Source organism: Anoplopoma fimbria, chromosome 12 (assembly GCF_027596085.1).
Source record: "Anoplopoma fimbria isolate UVic2021 breed Golden Eagle Sablefish chromosome 12, Afim_UVic_2022, whole genome shotgun sequence".
In the NCBI taxonomy this organism is placed as follows: Eukaryota; Metazoa; Chordata; class Actinopteri; order Perciformes; family Anoplopomatidae; genus Anoplopoma; species Anoplopoma fimbria.
In genome coordinates, this window is record NC_072460.1 from 11,468,564 (window position 1) to 11,491,253 (window position 22,690).

The 22,690-nt window shown below is 43.9% G+C and overlaps 1 protein-coding gene across 1 annotated transcript in view; it reads right to left on the reverse strand.

Annotated features, from left to right (window-relative positions):
• Positions 1-849: 849 nt before the first annotated feature.
• rerea (arginine-glutamic acid dipeptide (RE) repeats a) overlaps positions 850-22,690 on the reverse strand; it is a 98,556-nt gene continuing 76,715 nt past the window's right edge. Inside the window, 13 exon segments of the mRNA XM_054608924.1 lie at positions 850-3,058; positions 3,163-3,343; positions 3,456-3,620; positions 4,844-5,567; positions 5,658-5,880; positions 6,561-7,230; positions 7,233-7,935; positions 8,027-8,140; positions 8,234-8,395; positions 8,664-8,863; positions 9,413-9,505; positions 9,625-9,787; positions 19,305-19,385. Coding sequence (XP_054464899.1) covers positions 3,025-3,058; positions 3,163-3,343; positions 3,456-3,620; positions 4,844-5,567; positions 5,658-5,880; positions 6,561-7,230; positions 7,233-7,935; positions 8,027-8,140; positions 8,234-8,395; positions 8,664-8,863; positions 9,413-9,505; positions 9,625-9,787; positions 19,305-19,385 — 3,513 coding nt within the window. The 3' untranslated portion in view covers positions 850-3,024.

Consider the following 22,690-nt stretch of genomic DNA (forward strand, 5'->3'; position numbering starts at 1 on the left):
AGATGAATTATTCAACCAGCCGGCACTGCTCGGCTCTGACGTCTTGTTGTTGTCTTATGAGGAGGTGAAGTGAGCCGCCGACAACAGGCAGCACCTCCTCACAAGGCGGCCGTCACATGACAGCCCCAGGATGGAGCATCCAAGGAACCTTGATTTTTCCCGAGGACAGGGCATCATTTCAGAGAGCAGCAGTAGAATAATAGCTCCCTCTCAAAATGACAGCCATCACTGCGGCACACCATCACAGATTGCTGGTCTATCACTCTCCCTCCCCCCCCCCACAGGCAGGATGAGATGACAGCCCTGCCCCGCTGATAGCGAGGCATCTCAGCCTGAGTAAGTGTTCCTTCTGGCTTAGCCAGGCTTTGATGTTATTATACCGAAGCAGTGCAATATTCAGCTCTGAGATTTACTACCTGCTGCTGGGGTGATCTCCTAAAGCTCGGTATTTGTGAAACGGAGAAAATAAAAAGCTGAAATAAAATAGGAAACTAGAATGCTTGATCTATTCTGTAACACATTTCAACCGTCGAGCAACAATCAAGAGCAAATGTAGGATTGTGTATCATCAAAACAGACCCAGTATCAGTTCCTCTGCTCAGCATGAGAATTACATTTCAAATATGAAAACAAAAAATTGAGGGAACTGAGTGTTTTTCTTTCTTTCTTTGCCATTCAGCGGATGAGCAGAGTAATCAAAATTGTTTATCCTTGAAACAGGATTATTTTGTCTCACGGCTGATGGGATTTAGCCATCTGCTCTACCTCAGCATACAAACACATGTATTTACATATAAATAAATATAATGTATCAGAAGGCATAAAAAAACCAAGCCGTTTCTTGTGGTGTAACTTAGTTGTTTATTTTAATTCCACAAATTTTTCAAAAAAATTACAAAATACTCAAATGGAGAGAACACAGGACTCACAATTTTTCTTATTATTTCTACTTTTTGTTTACATTGTGTCATCCCATGGCGACTACTCATATATACAATAAGCTTCAAGATACCAGTATATATATAAATCTTAGCAGTCAGAATTTACATTCTGCTATTGCCGCTTTGAAACAAGAAGCTAAACCATTGACAACACTTAACATCAAAGGTTTTGGAGACACAAAAAGAGGGAGTAAAAGGCAAGGGAATCGTCAGGAGAACGAGGCGATGATGATGATGATGATGATGATGATGAGTCCGTTGTCAGAAGAGAGACAGGAGGTGGGAGATTGCAAGACAAAATGACCGGTTGTTGTTGACGCTTCAAATACTTTTTGGGGGATATTTAAAAAGGTGGGCATGAGTTTGATGATGTTTGCAATTGTTAAAAAAAAATTAAATTATAGTGCCCCAAGGGAGGATATGGTCACTTTTTAATGCAAGTACAGTTTCTTCATTTGGTTAAAAGAAAATTGGAAAAAAACCCACAGTTGTCTAGATGTCTGTGACAGTCAAACAGTCTTAGTGCTTGGAACAAAAGCAGAAGTCATCATGGCTACAAGAAAATAAAAGTAAAAAACAAACACTTGGGCTCTTGTGCACTGGTATGACAGGTCAACACAACTTGTAACAGTCAGTGGCACACACAAACACACACACACACTCCTGAGACCCAGGAGTGTGTGTGCATCACCCAAGGAACCAAGGCATACGAAAACATTGTGAGGACAACACACAGACGCTCACTCACATACACACACACACTCATCGACCCTTTATCTCTTGGTCGTCACGTGTCGGCAGCCCCCCCCACCCCCCTCTAGTGTCACAGTGAACATTATTACAGCCTAGTTGGAGGATGACTCAGTCAGACATGAGCCCTGCAACAAACATTTTGGTGACTGCACCAGGTGAAGAAAAAGGGGACAACCACAACATAACTAGCACCGAGTCACAACCATACACACATTTAAAACAATCCTGAAGTCCTGTTAGCCTCCTGATATAGTGAACAAAGTTAAAATTCAGGTCCTGGTTATTTAAAAAAAAAAAAAAAAAAAACAGCTTGGAATTTCAAATTTCTTCAGTTCAGCCAAAATATGTTTCTGGCGTCCTCATGTTTAAAATCATAATTAAAATCATTCTCTGTAAAAACAAAAAAGCAATGAAGTGTTACTCCAAAGTGTTGACTTAAATATAGATTTTAAGCGAAAGGATAAAGCCAATCGAGGTGAAAACTGTCAGTGCAAACTCCTGTTTTTTATTTTTAATCCATGGCTTCAATGTGCACTCCACAGAAACCTCAGTGACTTCTGTGTCACCTCTTCAAGTGTTTCAAATCAACCCAACACGTCGAGTTTACACAGTCTGACAACCTGCTGCGTGTCAAAGTTGTGCGATGAATGGATGTGGGTGTGACAGTTTTATGGTTTACATAGCGTATGTGGGACTAAATCTAAACACAGTGACGTCAGAGGAACGTTACAACTGAACCACCACTCTCTCAGGAACTGCTCATATAATGCCATGGTGCTCCCCTCTGAAACAAGGGATAATGCTTCAAAACAATTATATCGGAGGTTGAAACGACTTGGTTTGGAGTCCACACCTAGTAATAATAATAATTATAATAATAATTATATGTTTATATATACTATTTACAGACTCAAAAACGCCATGCTGTAGCTTTTCTTAAAATTATGAAAAACCTCCAACAATGTATTAAAATAAATGTCGAGTTTAAGATAGCACTTGTTATTTTTCCATAAACGGCCTGACCGGTCTTGTCTTTTTTTTTGTGTTGATAAGCACAGTGTCTTGTTTCTAGCACCTACAAAAAAAAGTCAGGGAAGCTTGTCATGCAGGAGTCTTGAGGACGTTGTCACTACTGGCTATATACCAAAGAAAGTCAATGTCTTGAAAAATAATAATAAAAAAAGGAAGTCCTTGACAGGAACAAAAAAACAAATATCAGAAGAATTCTCAGACGATCCACTTGGCATTTTCCGTTCTTCAAAACTGAATGAACAACTCTGTAACAACTTCCTGTGTCCTGCACCTGTCGGTCGCTTCCTCTCTTGGCTGGTTACAGCTGCTTGTCACTCTCCTTCTTCAGCCGGCTGAAACACAAACAACAAAGTATTAATAATTGGCAAACCGAAGGCACACATACTCAGTTTATCTTAATGTAATTTAGTCTAATAATAATAGTTGTTTATCTGACCTGTAGTAGTCCTCCTGGCCAGGCAGTGGTCCTCCGTGCATGTGATGGTGTCCGTGGAGCCACTGCTGCTCCATGGCCAGCCTCTGGAGCTCAGCAGACTGGGCGTGCATGGCCTGCAGCTGGTGGGCTGCAGACATTTGCGGGGGCAGACCTCCTTGTAGCTCTCGTGGGTATGGAGTACCTGGAGGAGGCACAAGCGATTGATTCGATCAGGCGATCTGGCAGAGCTCGGACTGATAGATTGGATGTGATATTGCTGTTAATGAGGGATGCGATATTGGCAGAGAGCTTACCGAAGACTGGGTGGCGCAGCATCTCGTGTTCATGCGGCTGGCCGAGGAGCGCGTTGGGGATGGCGCCGTGTGGGTAAGGGAAGCGAGCCAGGTGAGGTCCTCCTGAAAGGGGATCTACGAGGGGATGGCCCCCCGAGCCTGGAGGACACACAAGACATTCACCACCTTGTGGGGGTCAGACACTTGGTTTTCAGGGTACACTCATTACATGACAGGCAATAGTGATACACAGCTTATCATAATGTTACTCCTCTCAAGGTTGACCAAAAGAGTGCAGGGACAACCTTACTATATTTATCCTCAGTAAAGCATCTGCTGGCTCAATCAGACATTTAATGAGGATATAATATGCTTTAATCCAATCTCATATGTCAATGCCGTACATTACTGCAGAGACATAAAGATAAAATATGAGGTGGTGTGTCAGATCATATGGTTAAAATGTTAATCTTGAAAAGATGGTAGAGGAATTATCATTAATTCGAAATTCTGTTCACTCTTCACTGTTATGAGAGAAGTATCATATATCATATGTGTAATCCATGTACAGACAACTTTATTCAAATTACAGCACAGGCTACTTGTTAATCTCCTTAAAACTTATATGTCTAAGATCCTTTAAATGATGGTTTAAATGAGCAATTTGGATCTTGAACAATTAGCAATTAATCCGTGGAATGCCTCAAGGTTCTATTCTTGGGCCTTTACTATTTCAAAATCATATTTATATTTACCAATGTTTTATATAAATATATTGTTCTTATCTTTGTGCTGATAATACAGATCTCCCTTTCCGTGTAAAAAAGTAAAAAAAAATATACACAATAACATCAGAAGCACACAACAAAACATTCAGAAAAGGAAGCTTAAATATTCATTCATGCATTTACAAATATTTTACTGTATACAAAACATCAATATATCAAACACACTAATGTGTCTGTATCAAATATTGACATGTTTGAGTTAGATTTATCGTTCTCCCCATTTGTACATTTAATTATGGCAACATTACTGTTTTATGCATAAAGAGACCAGACTCATAAAATGTATTTTAAACTGAGATTTTTTTTCAGTATTAGACATCCATTTTGGGTAATGTTAAAAACTGGCAAAATGCTTGCCATGATAAGACAGAAGACAAGTAAAAAAAACAACTTTATTTACCAAAATACATTGAAGACAACGCAACTGCTTGCCAAATAATGAGCAATAAACAGCATGTAGATTCCCCAAAATTCATAATGCTTTGGAGTGCAACCATTAACGTTTGTAATTAATTGAATGAATATATATATATATATATTTTTTTTGTTCAATTTATTGTGTTGTGTTATTTTAACTGGTACAATGGAATTTGCATATATGTATACAGGGCTTTCTTTTACCTTGGTGAAGAGGGTCTTGCTGGTGTAGGTGGAGATGGGAGTGAATATGCGAGTGCTGGTGGTGGTGTGGCGTGACATTGAACATCTGCAGACGGGCGATGGGATCGTTGGCCACAGTGGCCATCCTCTCAGCATGGAGTCTCTCTGCAGCCAACCTCTCTGGGTAGCTCATTTCTGGCCGCAGCTGTGGCCCAGCAGCGAGGGCCAGCCGCTCACGCTCTAACGGGTTCAGGCCCGGATGGAAGGAGGCGAAAGGGTGGTGGCCGGCCATGGGGGGCAACGTGATGGCCCCATGCCGGGCAAAGTGCTCCATGGGGTTTGTGGAGGGGTGAAGTGAGTCCATCTCTGGAGGCTTAACCTCAAAACCGGGTTTCATCCTTTCCCTCAGCTCCCTCTCGCGAATCTCCCTCTCACGCATCTCCCGTTCTCGTAGCTCGCGCTCCCGCATGCCCGGGTCCGCATTGTACAAGCTGGGCATGTGATAGGCCAGCAGCTGGTCTGCAGGGTTGAGGGACACAAAGAATGGGTGGTTTCGATTGGTGGGGGACATGACGTGGGGCCGGGCGTACTCGCTGAGGGTACGCAGGGCAGGCGTGTCTGGGCCGATGTACGGAGGCACGGCTGCGATCGTAGTGGGTGGGCCGTCGTATTGTTGACGCATGTGGATGGGGCCAGCCATCTGAGGTTCACCCATCCTGCTGTCATGAGAGGAACTGGAGGCTTTCTGTGAGGAGAGGAACGATATGTTTAGTGAGATCTAAAAGACAAAAATGAACCACTGGCAATCAAAAGAGATACAAACAAAAGCACTCACCGAAGCTCGTTCTGCTTCTTTTTCTCGTTCCCGCTCTCGTTCCCGCTCTCTTTCCCTTTCCCTCTCTCTCTCCTTCTCTTCCCTTAGTTTCTGCTCTGCTTCCCTCTTGGCTTTCTCCAGAGCTTCCTCTCGCTTCTTGGCCAGTTTAGAAGAAGCCAGTGGAGTGAAGTAGTAATCTGTCCTAGCACACGAGTTGTAACCCCGGTCCAGGTGCTTGTAGAACCTGTGGTAATGGTAGAGATAAAACAATCAATATTTACTTATTCAACATTAAAACAGAAGGATGTCCCAGTTCATGAATTCATTCTTGTTACAAAGAAAAACAAATGAGGCTATTGAGACATTCATGTTTGGATTCAGCCGGTTGAACGGCAGGATAATGTCCCATTAGAAGAAAAGACAGCTTATATTATTAGCCAACACTGGTCCATTATTCACAAGGAAACAAACTCCCTTGGCAATCACTTTTGCTGCAATGTTGAGTACTTATTAAAACCCTCATTGCTATTCATTGGCAGTCTGAGAGCCACTTAAGCACAAGGCAACTGCAGATACTCATATACAGATGCCTCAGTTCACTCACAACTCAGTGTAATTAATCTCCCTGCTCTCCATCCCCGATAATTCATCGCCATGAGCCCCTTTTGAGCTCAGGGCTAATTGTGGCCTTGGATGCCTGTTTTGCTGAGGGCATTCGATTTGTTGCTTATATCAAAGCCTTAATATCTGAAGGCAGAGACTCTTTGTTGTTGGATGTGTTTGAGAGCTAATCAGCATCCCCAGACAAGACCGTAAGCAGCTCAACAGACAACTGATGAATAACAGCTTGTGCAGGTGTATGTTTTCCCCTTTTAGAAGTAAAAAAGAAAGTGCTTGAGTAGAAGTTGGTGTTTGCAGACGTACCGTGCTGACTGGCTGGCATGGCTGGGCGTATTGACAATGGTAGGCTCTGGGGAGGGGCTTCTCTGAGGCGGTGGAGGGCTCTCTGGCTCTTCTGTCTCGTCCAGAGGCTCCTCTTTGATTTGTACAGGTGTGAGTACTGGGCCCGGGATGGCACAAGTGACGGAGGCAGGCAGTGGCATGGAGATGGAAGCGGGTGGAGCGGAGGAAGAGGGAGGCTGAATGCCAGGCATAGAGTTTGATGAGGATGGCGGGGGGCCGGTCGGAGGTAGAACTGTATTGAAAGGATGAGACGAGAATGGCGGCTGCGGTGGCCCATTGGAGTGTGAGGCTGCTGCGGAGGGCGGCAGAGGAGGAGCTGGAGGAGGTTGGTGGCTGGCTGATGGTGGGAGGCTCTGGGACTGAGTGAGAACGGGAGGCTGCGCTGGGGGAGGCTGAAGCTGCTGCCCCTGAGGCATGAGCTGTAGGGGAGGTGGGTGTGCTGATGGAGGATGATGTGTGGATAAAGAGCTGAGGGGCTTGAGGGCGGGAGGTGGCGGCAGGTTTGAAGGCATCTGAGGGAACGGAGGTGCCGACACGTGAGGTGGGTGTTTGTGGGACTGTGGGTTGGGTATCTGTGGGATGGGTGTGGTTGGCGGGGGCTTGATGTGAGGCATGGACATCGGGGCTGGGGAAGGGGCTGCTCTCTGGGAGGCTGGCAACTCGGAGCAGAGGACTGGGATTGGGAAGGAGGAGTGTGTGGCCTCTGCTGTGACTGGCCAGAGATGGGCAGGGGTGGGACCTGAGACTGACCCATCGGGAAGCCCTGAGGGGGCATGGAGAGAGGGTGAGGCATATGTGAGGGGCCAGGCTGCAGTGGATGTGGCAAGGGAGGCATCGGCCCGTGATGCGAGCTGGGTAGCGACTGAGGTGGGATAAGGGGGCCGGGAGGCGGAGCCTGAGTCAAAGGTGAATGTGGAGATGGGAGCCTTTGAGGGTGGAGGGACGCTCCTGACTGGATGAGAGACATAGGGCTTGCCTGGGGCAGAGGCTGGGGAGGTAGAGAGGTGGAGGCCGCCGTGGGGGAGACCTGTGGGGGCAGTGCGGGGGCTGAGGTTGGAGGCGGAGGCGGAGCCGAGGAGGCGGATGAGGTGCCTGGCTGACACTGGATGACTGGAGGGTGCTGGCTCTGCAGGAGCTGCTGCTGCTGAGCAGACGAGTCCGAGTCGCTCTCGTTGTCGCGGGGGCTGGGGATGCTGGGGGAGGAGCTCCGGTTGTCCTGGTCAATGTCTTTAGGATCGCTACTGAGCTCCTCGTTGATGCTGCGCCCATCAGAGCTCTCACCCTCGCCCTCACCTTCCCCCTCGCATTCTGAGGGCGAGTCTGGCCGACTCAGCTCCTGAGGGAAAAGAAGGGATGAGTATCATAATACAAGTCCATGCATTCCATTGAAACACATCCGCACAGAAAAACAAAGACCAAACACTCACTTGTGTCTTGGACTTTTTGGCGCTGGCCCTCTCAGGCTCCTCTGTGTCTGAAGCTCCCTTCTCTCGCTGCCGTTTGGCACTCTTCATAGGTGAAGGAGCCTCCTCTTTAATCTTCTGGGGAGCCAAAGGATCAGCACCATTAGGGTACATTTCACAAAAATACGTGGACAGAAAAACAAAGTTTCAAGCGGTCTCTGCTGTGTTTACCTTGCTGGGCTTCTTCATGGAGTCCGTCTTGCTGTCTGTGCTGTCGGTACTTGCTGCGCTGGGAGAGGTACGTCCGCTGGAGCGCAGGTCCTCGTTGGTAGGCGAGGTTCTGCCATCGGGGCTGGCTGTCTGCTTCTTACGACCACTACGTAGCGTCGACATCTGATAAAAACAAACAGAGCCAACATGAAGCATAAATAATACTAACTGAATATGGACATACACCATAAGCAGTACAATGGAAGTACAAGTACAAATCCAACTTTTTTTTTTATAGAACAACATTTCTGAAACAATGGATGTCAGAACTCTCCCAGCACTACTTGTCTAGAGATGATAAGCTTTTTGCTTTGTGGTCTGACTCGAGAGATAACTTTGAGGCTATGATTTCTGAAGGTGAAAATAGACAGATAGATGAGAGTTTGCGCACCGAGCCTCTGTTCCGTCGGGTCCTCATGCTATGCTTCCCGCTGAGTCCATCCTCTTCCTCTTTGACAGGTTTGAACATAAATGGCGGCGGGTCCACAGGCTTCTCGATGGGGGGCAGCTCACCGTACTTCTTGAAGTGAATGCGGCAGTCTGTGCACAGCAAGATGTTCTCCCGACCCCCGTGGTGCCAGTCCTTGGAGGCTGAGGAAAGCCATTTACAGTTGTGAAACAACACATTCTCACAGGCAGTAAGAAGCATACGCAACACACGGAAATGATCTCAGAACCACAATAGCATTGTCGAATATAGAGAATGTCTTTAAGTAACTTTGTAGTTTAACATCTAATGAGAAAGATATTACTTTTCATGAGTGATTATGTAGGACTCCACCACTAAATACTGTATTTACATTTCCAGTAGTGTACTGATAAGGTCTGATGGGTCAACACTGTAAAGCCAAAGCTTTTTAGCCACCCTAGTTGTGATGTCGGTAACCTAAGTGGGAGTCTGGCACTGGGAGCCAGCTGTGTGGATAGAGGGGTAAGGATAATGAGGTGGTGAGAGTCAATACGCTGTGGGCTCATGTCTGATTTGATCAAATTAGTCCTGACGTCTTTCTGATGGCCATCTGTCACACAAACAGTGCTGTGTGTGTGCAGACCCACATTGATCCCAATCAAGACAGGAATAGCAAAGCAAGTCCATAAGACCAGTATGAGTGACTGTAAATGTGGAAGGTGATGACTTACTGGTAGTGAAACAGTGGCGGCAGGCGTAGCCCTTCAGCTCCTGTTCGCTGTCTTCACTGTCAAAGTCATCTTCACTGGCTGAGCTGAGGTCCACTGGAAGAGAGAGAGAAAGAAAAAAACTCTTCACAATAATCCCTCCAACACCAGAACATATCAGGTCATCTCTCCGCCTTTCCTCTCTGGCTTCCATTGAAGAGGTCAAATATACGTACAGAACTCGCTGGAGGGGGGGCGTGAGGGAGCGTTGACAGGAGTTGAAGCCGTTCGCGTCTTGATGCGACGGAAGACGGGCTGGCGCCGGTGTCTGCGATGGGCTCGGCAACTGGCTGCCTCGGGGGTCTTCTTCCAGTAGTAGTAGAAGGTAATAAGCTCTCCCTGAAATGACACACAAAAAAAATTCTGTTAAAACCGACGAATATATCACAACAAAATAAACAGGAGGAAGAATGAGGGTGAGTCATCACTTTGACTGCAAAGAGGTGTCTGAATTAAAAGGGTTAAAGGTACATTTATCCAAGTTGTTGAAAAACTGGATATAGTCGCTGTGAATTATCTGCAGTTAGGTCGAATAAAATATGTGGAAAATACACATTAGCAGTCAGTGCATTATTTCATAGTGAAAAGGCCACGGAGTGGACCAATCCATGCCAGGATTTGTTGCTGGCCGGGCATGTTTATGCTGTGGCCCTGTCTGTCCCAGGATTAGGCGAGGAGGCTCACTGAATGCAGGGATATTAGGATCAGTGCATTGGTGGCTGCCTGGGTGGCAGGAGCTTGAATGGGAACAAAAGAACATGTCAGGCAGAGCTTTGGCGCTACAAATAGGGAGTGAAATGGCTCCTCGCCTCTTCACTGGAAGAGTCAATTGAACTTTAATCAAACATTCGGAGGGGCGCGCTTTGCCAGAGAGCGAGGCGGATAAACCCAGTGTACAAAAGGCCGCCAGGAAATCAATACCCAACTGAAACATTAACACATGCAATCATGGATCAGAAAGCACTTTGCTGAGGCAGCGGGATGCATGTTAACTGCCGCTTTCCGGCCACGCTCATAATAAACAAGCTTCGAAAATTGGCGACAGGAGTCAGGCACAATTATGTAGTTTCCTGTGGGGCTTTGCCCTTTCCTCTCTCGCCGTGGACCCTCACTTGTTAGTGGTCCTACGTTGGCTCTATAATAAATTTGTAAAGTTGTGGTGCGAATGTTGGGCAAGCAATAAGTCACCTGTAATCTTTACAGCCCAGAGGGCACCCATCCACTGTCTGAGGTCTGTTAAACCGCTGTTCAACAAAGCTCCCGGGGTTTAATGGCTATCGATTGTTTTCCTTCTTCGCTTTAGCTGAGAAACTTGACATAAATTAGTCAGTGCATTGCTCTCTAAAATGCATTAACGGCTTTTCAGCAACAACTTAACATCTTCTATCAAATTGTTCCAAAAACAAACAATGGCAAGAAAGGATATGATTAAATGGTGGACGGTTGTAAGCGGCTATAAAAAGCTTCACATTCAACTCTTTATAATAATAATTGTATCAAAGCCAGCAATTTCCAAGTACAATATGTTGGTATTAACAGAAACATAAAGGTAACTGCAGCTTCAATTTTGTATCTCATGAAATATAAAACTACTTGAGGCTAGTTGGTCAGGGATCTGCCAGTGTTTGCTCCTTTATCACGTTTGAGTATCTGACATAAAGGAACAAGTAAAGTCTTTCTCAATCACTGCTTTGATTGGCGGAAACAGCTCGACTCTGTGGGCTTAGGCTTGTTTAATAAGATCTCCCTTCATGTGGCTCTTAGGGGAAATTCATATCTACCAGTGGCTGTAGGACTCCGTCTTATCAGGCAAAGCAGTGCCGGGAACATTTACTGAGAGAGCCTGAGCTCAATGAAACCTTCTCACATTTCACGGTAAATTAAGGTGCTGCAAGGTGTTGTGGCAAAGCCAGTGAGTAAAAACTGTCCAGAGCCCCACAGCTTGTGCTGGGGCTTTTTTAAGACCTACAGACTGTTGCAGATGAGCACATCTGGAGTACTGGGAACGATTCCACATGTAGAAGCTCAGCAGAGACAAATCAGTTGAATTAAAATACAAAAAAAAAAAAAAAAAAAAAGTTGGATTAAGAAGGACAAATTAACCATCTTTGGAACATTTATAGTATTTTCTATTATAATATTAATAATAATATATTTTTTGTCCATGGTTATGCCAAGAACTGAGCAGCTAATGGTATTAGATGATTATATTACCCCCAAAAAGCTCTTTTATGTTGCCATGTGTTTGTGCTTCTAATTCTGGCTTGTAACTGAACTTTGTAGTCGTTTCCTGTGCGCCTCCCTCTTCAGCCTGGCCGGCCACATGGGCAGGCAGGGCGCAGGTGCTAACTGAGGGAAGGCAGGCGTCCTGATGTGAAATCTAATTGAAATGTGCAGATCAAAAGTGTCGAGTGGTGCCGAGCGCTGGCTTTGCCCTGTGCTTAATGACTGTTCTCAGCAGCGCCTCTCTGCCTCCTTGCTGCAGGCCGACAACTACACGGCCCCAACAATAGCTTGGCAGACACAGGGAAAGGTCACCCTGCCTCTCCATCACTCACACTGTGTCAAGTACCATTACACTGGGCAGGGGCTAATAAAAACATTAGCTTGGGCTTTTGAATGGGAGTTAACAGGTGCACTGATGAGCTGGTACAGCCGGGTGCAAATGGAAAAGGGGAACACAAAGGGAGCGGGGCTTTTATTAATTCAGTTGAAAAGTTAGTGCTGGTAAAAAAGAAAAGCAAGAAGAAATGTGCTCTGGCCCTCCAATAAAATGCATACTACAAAAAAAGGAAACATTTTGTAATGTTTGAAAATATATTCTACTTTAACAGTACAAATTATGCTCGATTATGCCGATCTCTCTCACACTGACTGTGTACTTTTCTCTCAAAGTCACTTTGTCATGCTGCCATATTCCCTGAGCAACACATTAACTTTCATTACCTTGTGCTTGTTCTCCATAATCAGGTGTTTAGCCAGCTAATTTTAATGTACTTATTATGGCTTCGGAACAAAGTTGCCATTTCTTCATAAAATGAAGATGAAAGTAGTCCGGAAAACATTCCATGAACCTGCATCTAAAACAGTTCAACGGTTTCCGCTGAAAATTCATGGAAATACCTGAAATAGAAATCTAAATTGGCCCCGGCCTCAGCACCATAATTTCCCCCCCAGTGCTCTAAATCACTGCAGAGCAGTACAGAGTGTGCTGCCGCTCCGCAGTACATGAGATAGTGACAACATAAGCTCAGTATTATAAGGCCTTTTAGACTGCTTCCATCTGCAGGAGCTTTCTGGCCAGTGGATTATCCGACAAGGAAAGGGCTTACCCTCCTATCACGACACTCAGGGCTTCCATTCCAGTTATTGCCACTTAAAATGGTCGTCTGCATACATGTGTGTGTGTGTGTGTGTGTTTGCGCACACGTGTGAGAGAGAAATTGACCAAGGGTTCAAGATTATGAAAAGCAATGTTTTTTTTGTGCATTTCTTCTATTTATTGTAAGTAGCCTTAATTTATTAAAAATAACCTCAACTCTTTAGAGTAACAGCTGAAAAATTGTATTCAAGCCTTTTGCTGTCACATAAATAGTTTTAATATTTATTCATATAGATATTTAAAATAGGTCACAGGTTAAAATGCATTTTAACCTCATCATTTAAATTAAATTAGATTTCATTTATGGCTAGTGCCCTTTGTAACAGAAGTCAACAGGTTTTGTACTCACCCAGAGTGCTGTAAACCATCTTATGTTTCTGTTTCGTAAGATTTAGACTCAATAAGGTTAGCTGTAAAACCTCTGTAGACTACAGTTTAATTGCGGGTGGGAGTGCAGGTTGAGGCTGAGTGGGAGTGCAGGATCCTCCGCTGGGCTCGGTGGACCTGTGTGTGCAGGCAGGGCTGAGGGTGAGGGCTAAAACTTGTGTATTTACACCCTCATCCCCACTCAGGCCCAGGCCTGAACAGATGGTTTCTGTTTTTCCTGGCAGATTTGTGACGGAGCCACAAAAGGCCCCTGCTTTGACATGAAGCCAAACGGTTAAGGCCGTTACTGGCAGAAGCAGGGGAAGGAGGAGAGAACGGGGGAGAGCTGAGGAGGGGGAGGGCCGAGTGTGGAGGAGAGCCGAGAGGGAGAGGGAGAAAGAGCCAGTAGAGGATAACAATGGACAATCGACTTTGAATCCAACAACAACCCTTCCTAAAAAAATAAAAAAAACTCTCTGCAAATAAAAATCTCTGCTTAAAACTTGAGGCTGTTTAGTGTCGGCGTGCAGCGATCATGTGATTTCTGGGCTCTGCTGGCGATAGTGAGATGTGTAAACATCCATTAGTGCAGCATGAACCTGTGCTCCTCCTGCTTCCTCCACAGTCTGCAGCCGGAGGAGGGAGGCCGGCTTCCTGATTCATTTCAGTGAGGTGATCGGGGGTTGTATTTCTCTTAGCTGAATCAAACCACGGTTTAATTATGCATCTGCTCGACCCCTGGACTTAGAGCTCTTCATCGGCCATGACAGGTTGTACAGTGTATCGTTTCAGTGAGCGGTTGACTTTTCTATCATCCTCATGCTGACTGTAACTGCACGGGGTAACTTTGTACACGCTTATGTGGTCAAGCAGGTCAGAATTATATTTGAAATGCCTGCTACATGTCACAATTTCTATTATTTTTCTCCGTCCTCTTTAGACTTTAGAGATTTGGCGTCTGAATAGCGAGAGGACCTTGGCTGGTGGAGCAGAGTGCATGTGAAAGGCGGTTAAATGGACAGCCGTTCCCTGCTGCGCGGCGCCTTTCTGCTGGAGAATGACTGAATAAGCTCTGCTTTCACAGGTCAGGGATGCACATGCTGAAGAATCAGCACTCGTGTTTTTCCTGCTGTAAGCGCTTTTGCCAATGAAAGCAGATTGGATGGCAACAGCGCCTTTTCTGCTGGAGGGCCGATCCTGCGTGTTCTGCTGATAAGCTAGTCCCCCCAAAAACCCACAACATGAAGCTTACCAAAGAACTCGATTACACACAAGCTCCGTCTATTAGGCAGAAAAAAAGATTTTGCCCACACTCTGCCGCACTAAATTGCCTGTGGTCTCCTAAAAGAACATCAATACGTGCTGGTTGAGCTTCCATCAGCCGACAGCGATTTCCCTGCCTAAACAAGTTATATCATTTACCAAACAGGAAAGCTGTTCTGTCACACTACTGACAGCTGCTGCCAACTGGACCAGGCCCCTGTAGTTTGTAGCTGGTTTAATTAGTGTTTGAACCAAAGTATTTATAATCACAGTCATCCCCAAGGTTCTGGCTGCTGAGCTAAGGACATGGCAATGAATTCAATTTGACGTTTGTACAGATTGTACCAGGGCAAACATCTGCTGTGAGGTTGTGTTGAGAACACTGTTCTCCTGTTGGCCATCCTGTAAATGACAGGGCCGGGGGGGGATTAGAGCTCTCTTTTCTCTGAGAAAACAAGATGCTGCAAAGAGCCGCTAAGCACATCGCCGCCTGGTTAGTCTGAGTGTCGACCCAAGCAAAGCAGCGTTTATTATTTTTTTTAATCCGACATACAGCTCAGGTCAGCCTTAAAATCATAAGCGTCCTCTACAGTAACAGTGACTTGTGTGCGCTGTACTGATGCTTCACCTTCCACAAACAAAAGCTAACAATAAACACAAATCAAAAGAGGCTGCTAAATAAAAACACAAATGCTACTGAGAATCATAACTTAATATACAGTACCAGTCAAAAGTCTGGACACACCTTCTCATTCAACTACTTTGAAGAATCTAAAATATAAAACATATTCTGGTTTGTTGAGCATTTGTTTGTTTACCACATAATTCCATATGTGTTCCTTCATAGTTTGGATGTCTTCAATATTAATCTACAATGTAGAAAAGAATAAAAATAAAAATCAAGAAAAACCATTGAATGAGAATGTGTGTCCAAACTTTTGACTGGTCCTGTATATGTATTTTTTGAATGATTGGTGCTACATCTCCAGGTGCTGGAATCAAACTGTTTGCCATCGGAGGACACTTGTTTGACTTTTGACATCAACAAAGACCAAAACACACTGAGGCTTCACCTTTGTTAGCTGTTCTAACACCCTGCAACTGCACCTTTCTGTTTTAACCACCTGCCAAAACATACAGGAACCAGCAGCATGAAAATGTTGCTATGAATCATTTTAATATTTTCATTTTTCCTGTCATATATATATATTTGCACGACTTTCAGCTGATTTTTTGCTATGAAAGTATGAGCTGACTGTATTTCTTAAACTGCAATAGATTAATATAAATAAACTAGTTTTTGATTAGAATTTCTAAATTCTTCAGGATTTTTACTAAGTAAGACAAAAATATAATTAGTCAAGTGTGTTGGTGCTAATGCTAATTCTATGCCAGTAACTTTAATATTTAAACATGGAGTAAAGGGGAGCAGTCACAAGAGAATAAACTACAGGATGCAGGAATGGAGCCTCGGGGGAAAAATAAACTGATAAACATTCATACATACACACCAAGCTTTTGTTCTATGCTTGTAAATTGTTTTCCAATGCTTCATCTAGTTTATTAGGTTATAGGTGCGCTGTGTTCTAATGAGAAACATTTTTACGATCCATTAATACATAACACACCGATATGTGATCATAAATTAAATAAATTTGTTGTATTTTCTTGTAATTTGTAACTCTCTCATTGGACGCAAAGACACAAGCTGTACTGACTACAGTGGCATGAACAGATTTTCCAGCGTTTACTGAATTCCCTAAATAGTTAAATAATATGTTCTTATTTGCAAATGAATATCTTCACATGTAATTTGCAAGTTAACCGCAGTACTATATTACACCAATGAAATGGTTTGGGCTCAGTCCTGTACGGAAATAGCCCAACACTTTCTAATTTGTTCTAATTTTAACTGCACGTTTTTCTGTTTGGCTGCACAGCAAACAGAGGTCGAGCTGTTCAGCAAATACTGTGTGTTGATATCCTCTTTAACCACGCTTTTATGAAAACCCGTCCGTGAAGATATCAAGAGCAGAGTTATCTGTGATCTGCCATTTCAGCATATTTAGTTGTTTAAACACTGGAAGCAGCGAGCTCGTGTTCCATGACGTCCTCTCCTGAGTGAAGGAAATGGTGGCAGCAAAGCTAGTCGCAGACGGTCAGGCGACACACCCACTTCCCCCTCTGGGCCTTTATGTGACTTTATATAAAGCATTCCTGAGTGCTAGCCAAGCCTGGTGTGTTTACACAGCGCTGGGTGCTTACCCTTGGCACTGGGTGTCTGAGCCGCGCTGGCACTTCAGGGGGCAGCGCGGCTAATAAGGGCTAGCAGGAGGAACAGCGAGGAGTCAGACGCACTGTACTGGACCCCTGGATATCAGACCAGGGGCTTCATGCTCTACACGCCGGCTCCACAACAGCGGTTCGGCCAGGTCTAACGCGCTAACTCCCGCATTTCTGCAACATGCTTCTTTATTTTGGATGGCTTGGCATGTAAGCCTGCTACTGGAGATAATGTGAAAATCTTTGTTGTTTCATAGGATCTAAAATATCTTGTTGTTCCAGTGATAGGATTTGAGAATGAGCAGGTAGAAAATTAAAAAGAGCTTTCCTCGGGGTATCGGCCGGCTCAGATCAGTCTTACACCACAAAAGCAAGTTCAATCATAAGCAGAGAGTTTATTTTTCCCTGTGCGACAATCCAGGCATTTGAGTGTCCCTATTGAGCTAACGCCCTGTGTTGCCACTTCTCCTCTGATCACGGCTACCCTCCCCGTGCTCTCCTAGTCATTTTCTTCTCTTTCATATGTTTAAAGGGCAGTTTATTTTTCCATTTGTAGGGGGAAAATTAATCTCTCTGCTCTGTGGTGGTGGCAGGCCTAGATCCTGGAGGAGGTCTATTACCTCTCCTGCCAAGTAGACTCCCCCTCTAGGTTGAATTACATTAATACCTCCTTTATAGCCAATCAACTGGACTAGTCGTATATTTCAAAACCAGTGGAAATAATTGAAGAAACTTCTGCGAGAAAACTGTGTTCATATACTTTAATCTCTTATTTAAGAGGTTCAAATTGGTTTCGAGGAATAAAAAATGTAGCACAAAGGAGTTGACGCTGAGGAGTTCTTGAGTAAAAAATATAACATGATATTTAGGGGGTGTTTGAGAAGCAGAGCTGACATATCCTCAGCTCACAGCAGACAAGGAAATTAAGTGGCGGGAAGTATGACAAACACCTTTGATTTTCCTTTGATGTCTGTGTCAGCACTGCATCGGCACACTTCCAGCCTCACAGAAACAGCAAGGTCTGCACTGCTTTGTGAATCAAAATGCATATCCAAGAATAATTTAACAGCCAAGTCAAAGGTGTGGAGGACTTTGAAGCAACATGTGCATGTACAGCATGTTCCCGTTATTGCCAGTTATGGTGGAGATCAAAAAATAAAGCACTTCTCAAGCTCTTACAGTTTTCCTTGTGCAGATATAATGAGACAAAGAATAAAGTAAAATGCTGTCAGTCAGTTTAAAGAGAAACAACATAAAGTCTATGTGGTTGCTATGTTTTGTTTTCAACATAACAGTCACATTTATTAAGGTTCATGTTGTTTATCATTGTTAGTCCAGGATTTGACCCAGTTGTACAATGAAAAAAAGTCACACAGTTGTGCAGTAATGATTAACACATTGACACGTGCACACGCTCACACACACAAGAGGGAAACTCCCGTGTACATAAACAACGCAATTACAACAGTTCCTCAAAACTCGGCACATTAAATCACTTTGTCTCCTTTAATCAAAGATTTTGGTCAGTGATCTTAGAAACACCAAGAAAGAAGAAGCAAAATGTGAGAACAATTCACTTTATAATTTAAAATAGTTAATAATCTGTGTTTCAAATGTAAACAGAAGAGAACTAATTTATTTATGAATTTAATTTCAGTTTCAGGTCATTTTCTTTTTTTTTTGACAGCAACTTATTAATATTTTCTGATGCTGGTGAAAGTTTGTTGACATCAGAGATGTTAGCAAACAAAGGAGCCTGTATTTCCAGCTATTGTCAGCAGAGAAATAAACTAGTTGATTTTACGTCTTTAATTTAAAATCTGGATTTTTGTATGTGAATACCTTTTTTTTTAATGATAAAAAATAATTTATTTGGGCTTTTAGAGAAAGGCATGTGTCCTCAATTTGCCACTTGAGACACAAACTAAAATAGTTTCCTTTAAAAGCACAACTATTAGAGATTTTTCCTGTTTGTTGTTCACTTAAAAAGCTCCCATCATAACCTGCTGTTTAATCATTGTGGAAGCCATTATGCTGCACTTTAGAGTCAACTGAAAAGTTGGTGAAAATGTATAAAACGAAAATAAAAATGCTGTAATGCTGTAAGACTTTAGCACAAACATGAGATAAAGAAGGCCGCCCTTCAGACCAGAGCTGTGCTCTAAACACAGTGGCTCACATCCAACCTGCACAACTTGTTTACTACTTACTTACTAACAGAAGGTCTAATTAATGTTCAGCAAGTCACTTGTAAGGTTTCAGTGGTCGTCTATAAAGTACATCTAACCTTTTGTCTTCTCAGGTATAACAAGGTGTTTTGCAGACAGCCTGAAGGGAGATCTGACAATACTGCAGCACAGTTGTTGGCAGGCAGCACTTACTTCTTATCAATAAGGGCTCATGCTCAAAATATCACAGCAACAATGTTTTACTGCTCCCGCTTTCCATTAGTTACGAGCAAACCACATGCAGCTCATTTTATATGTTTCAGTGCTATTAAAGAAATAACACACACAAACACACACTGAGTTCAACAGCAGAGAGAGCTTTAAATGGTCTTACCGTTTCTTTGTTGGGCAGCAGCTCTTTTCGGATCCTGAAGAAGTTTTTGCCGAACTGTCTCAACCCTTTAATGAAGCGCTTCTGCAATTTTTTCACCGAGGAGGAGAGAGAAAAAAAGAGACCAGTTAGTATCTGTGAAGTCAGCTAAAATGCAACCGCATAAAGTTACAGGCTAACACCACGACAAAAACAACAACAACCATTGCTTTCATTTAGGCTGTGGTTAGGGAGGTTTGATGTGTATCTAGAAATCTCTGTCGCTGTTTAAACTCCGGAGAAAACACAGCCATGTCAGGGCCAAACAAGAGAGGAAATGACAAGTAAGGCAGGGAGAGACGCTCGTCTTCTCATGTGGAGAGAAAATAACAGTTTAAAAAAAAATCTAATCCATGAGAACATGTTTGACAATGTCCAGGTTGAATGTTTTGTTAATGAATAGTGAAAAGTTTAAAGTTAAAGCCTAAACTTTTGAGTTGTAAAGCAAGAAAATGCTTCACTGTGCATGGTGGTGAGTTTTCTATTTTTGTCTGTACATTTAGTCTATTTTTTAACAGCATAGAAAACATGACAAAATTTTAAATCAACAAATAAACCCTTGCATTAGTGAATGGAGATGAACGGCATGATGACAGAAATTGCTACTTCAAAACATCGGATTCAATCTGTCATGAAAACTCAATGTGACCATAACACCTCACCTCAATGAGCACAAACAGCAAAAAACAAATAAATCCGAAAAAACAGAACAACCTAAATGTATTTCTTCTCCTTTAAGAGCCACAGACCGCGAGCCATAAAAAGCGGAGGCTGAAAACATTCATAACCAGTGAAGCAGACGACTAACAGATTTACTTTCTTGTTCTAGAGGCGAGCCCCGTTCCTCAGTGATCTCAGCCAACCGTTTCCACCAAGTAACTCCAGCAAAAAGCAGGGAAAAGTCCTCAGGGAGCGCGGCACAAATCTCTACGTCCAACCACACGTAAAGGAAAAATTAAGGGGGAAATCCACAATGTCTCCGACGGTACATTGCTTATTTTTCTCCTTTTCTTTTACAAGCAAGAAATAGCTTGTCACTCTCTGCTCTTCCACTACAAAGGGGAAGGCTTTACATGTGATCTTTCTGCAAGAGAGCCTCTGGTTCGCAGCAGGCTGGAAAACCCGGAGTGGAGTCCTGAGCTTCATGTTGGTGTGGGGCACGGCGCACATCTCAGCCTGTTCTCGATCCTCTAATGCTCTAATGCTCATGTCTCAACCCCCAACACAGGAAAACGCCAGGACACTGTTTGTTATTAAAACTACACCAAAGCCGCCTGATTCACTGCAACACAAACTACAGCAGTCCTTTTAAAATGCATTCAGAGCTTTGGGCTGAGCACGCACACAGAGGCACAAACTGGACTAGCTGCCAGCATGAGAGGGGAGGCAGGCTGATAGAATTTGTGTGGAGAAAGGTCTCGGACATGGTGGACGGAGACAAGTGAGAGGGAAAACTAGACATGGAGTCTCTCCCGAGTGTCAGGAGTTCATTTTCAAAGCCTTGTATGTTATGTAACCAGAGGTTGTTTACATACCGAGATTTTAGAGGGGAACAAACGCCAAATTTACAGAAGTATCACAGCCAGCCGCAAAAAACAACTGTTGTTAAGAAGAGAAAATTACAGGAATGAATGACTATTATCTCCATTACGCAAACAAACCTAATAGTCTCAAGCTTTAGGGTTTAACAGTGTAATTGTGAGGAACATAATGTAAAAGTATATGTCTGAGTTAAACCAGACTAAATAATCCAACATGACCAAAAGCTAGATGTTAAAGAGCTGACAGCTGAACAAAAAAAGCCTCATCAGTGACATGAGACAGCAGTTAATTTGCATTAATCAGACGAAGGTGTAGCGGTTGATTAGCCAGTAGATGGAGCCGTCTCCATCACAAGCTCTAACCCCCCCACATCCGACACTCATCTCCAACCGCTGGAGGGGTTAAGAGCAGATTACCATTTGGACTATCAGTCAAACTTCCACAGAGCTACATGTGACCAGTGGAATGCCACTGCAGAGACTCAGAGGATCATCGTCACAGGGGACCATGACAAAACTAGGTCAATATTAACATGGAATATTAGCTTGTATGTGGAAAATGATGTGCAAAATTTCAAGGAGGATGCAACAATCATCCTGAAGCTGTTAGTCCTGAGCATGACATTTTTTTTCAATGATGTTTAATGTCTTTTAGCATCAGTAAAGTGAAATAGCTTGGTCTCTATCTGAGCATGTGGGCCTGCTATGTGAATCAATTACATTTATTCATTTGGCAGATGTTTTTGTCCAAAGCAACAGAAGAAATGGTGCCTCTTCACTCGACTCCATGTTCCAGCCAAGTGTCACAAGGCTGCAGGTGCAAAAAGTAAGTTACAAGTGCCTAAAAAATGTAATCTTTTTATTTAGTAAGAGCTAGAAAAGGATGGAAAGATACTAAGCGTCAGCAAGAGCATAAAAGGTGAGTAAGTATTCTCAGAAGAGGAGGGCATTCGATTTTTGTTTTAAGACAGATGGGGATTCTGCTGAGCGTATTGAGTGTGGTTTCACCACCGAGGGACCGCACAGGAGTTTGGGATTGAGATTTCCTGCCTCTCAGTGACGGCAGGACTAGTCAATAATTAGATCTGCCCATGCAGCCTGTGCGTCTGTCCTAATTATGTCACCTTAATTATGTTCCCCAACTGTACTATTTACACAGCCTGTCCGTCCGTCTCCATAGAGGAGCCGTGTGCATGCTCCCCCTGTTCTCCCCCCCTCCCCCCTTCCGTTTTCTTTCTCTCGCTGGTTCCCTCCTCCCCTCCCTGCACATCGGCTCCAGTTTAAGGCTCCATTTCAGCTGCCTGGGCTCGCTGCTCTCCAGCCCAGCTAATAAATCATCCGCCAATCTGCTCCCTGAATCGCTCTGCCCCTGCTCCGATTGCTCCAGCCCTCCGTTGCTAGGCAACACAGCAGCGGAGGAGGGGCCGAGAGTGCCAGAGCGAGCTAGGCAGAGAGGGGGAGAGAGAGAGAGAGAGAGAGAGAGAGAGAAAGAAGAGAAGGAGAAGGGGGGGAGCAGGGTGGAAGCGCTACTAAATGGCCATCCGCTGTGCAGAAACAACAGGCTTCTCTCTCCGAGTGTGTTTCCAGAGAGCCGGCGCTTTTCACCCGCCCTAAGTTTCCTTTTTGGAGACTAACAGAGCACTATTGTGAGGCAAGAGAGGAGACGTATAAAAGGGAGAAGGAGAAAAAAAGTATTCAATAGGCCATTGTTGTGTGTGCGCACTTCCTGCTTGAGAGTTGATTGTTGGGAGTTGTAAAACTGGTTGAGATAATACAGACATATGCACAAAGATGGTATCGTGATGACCA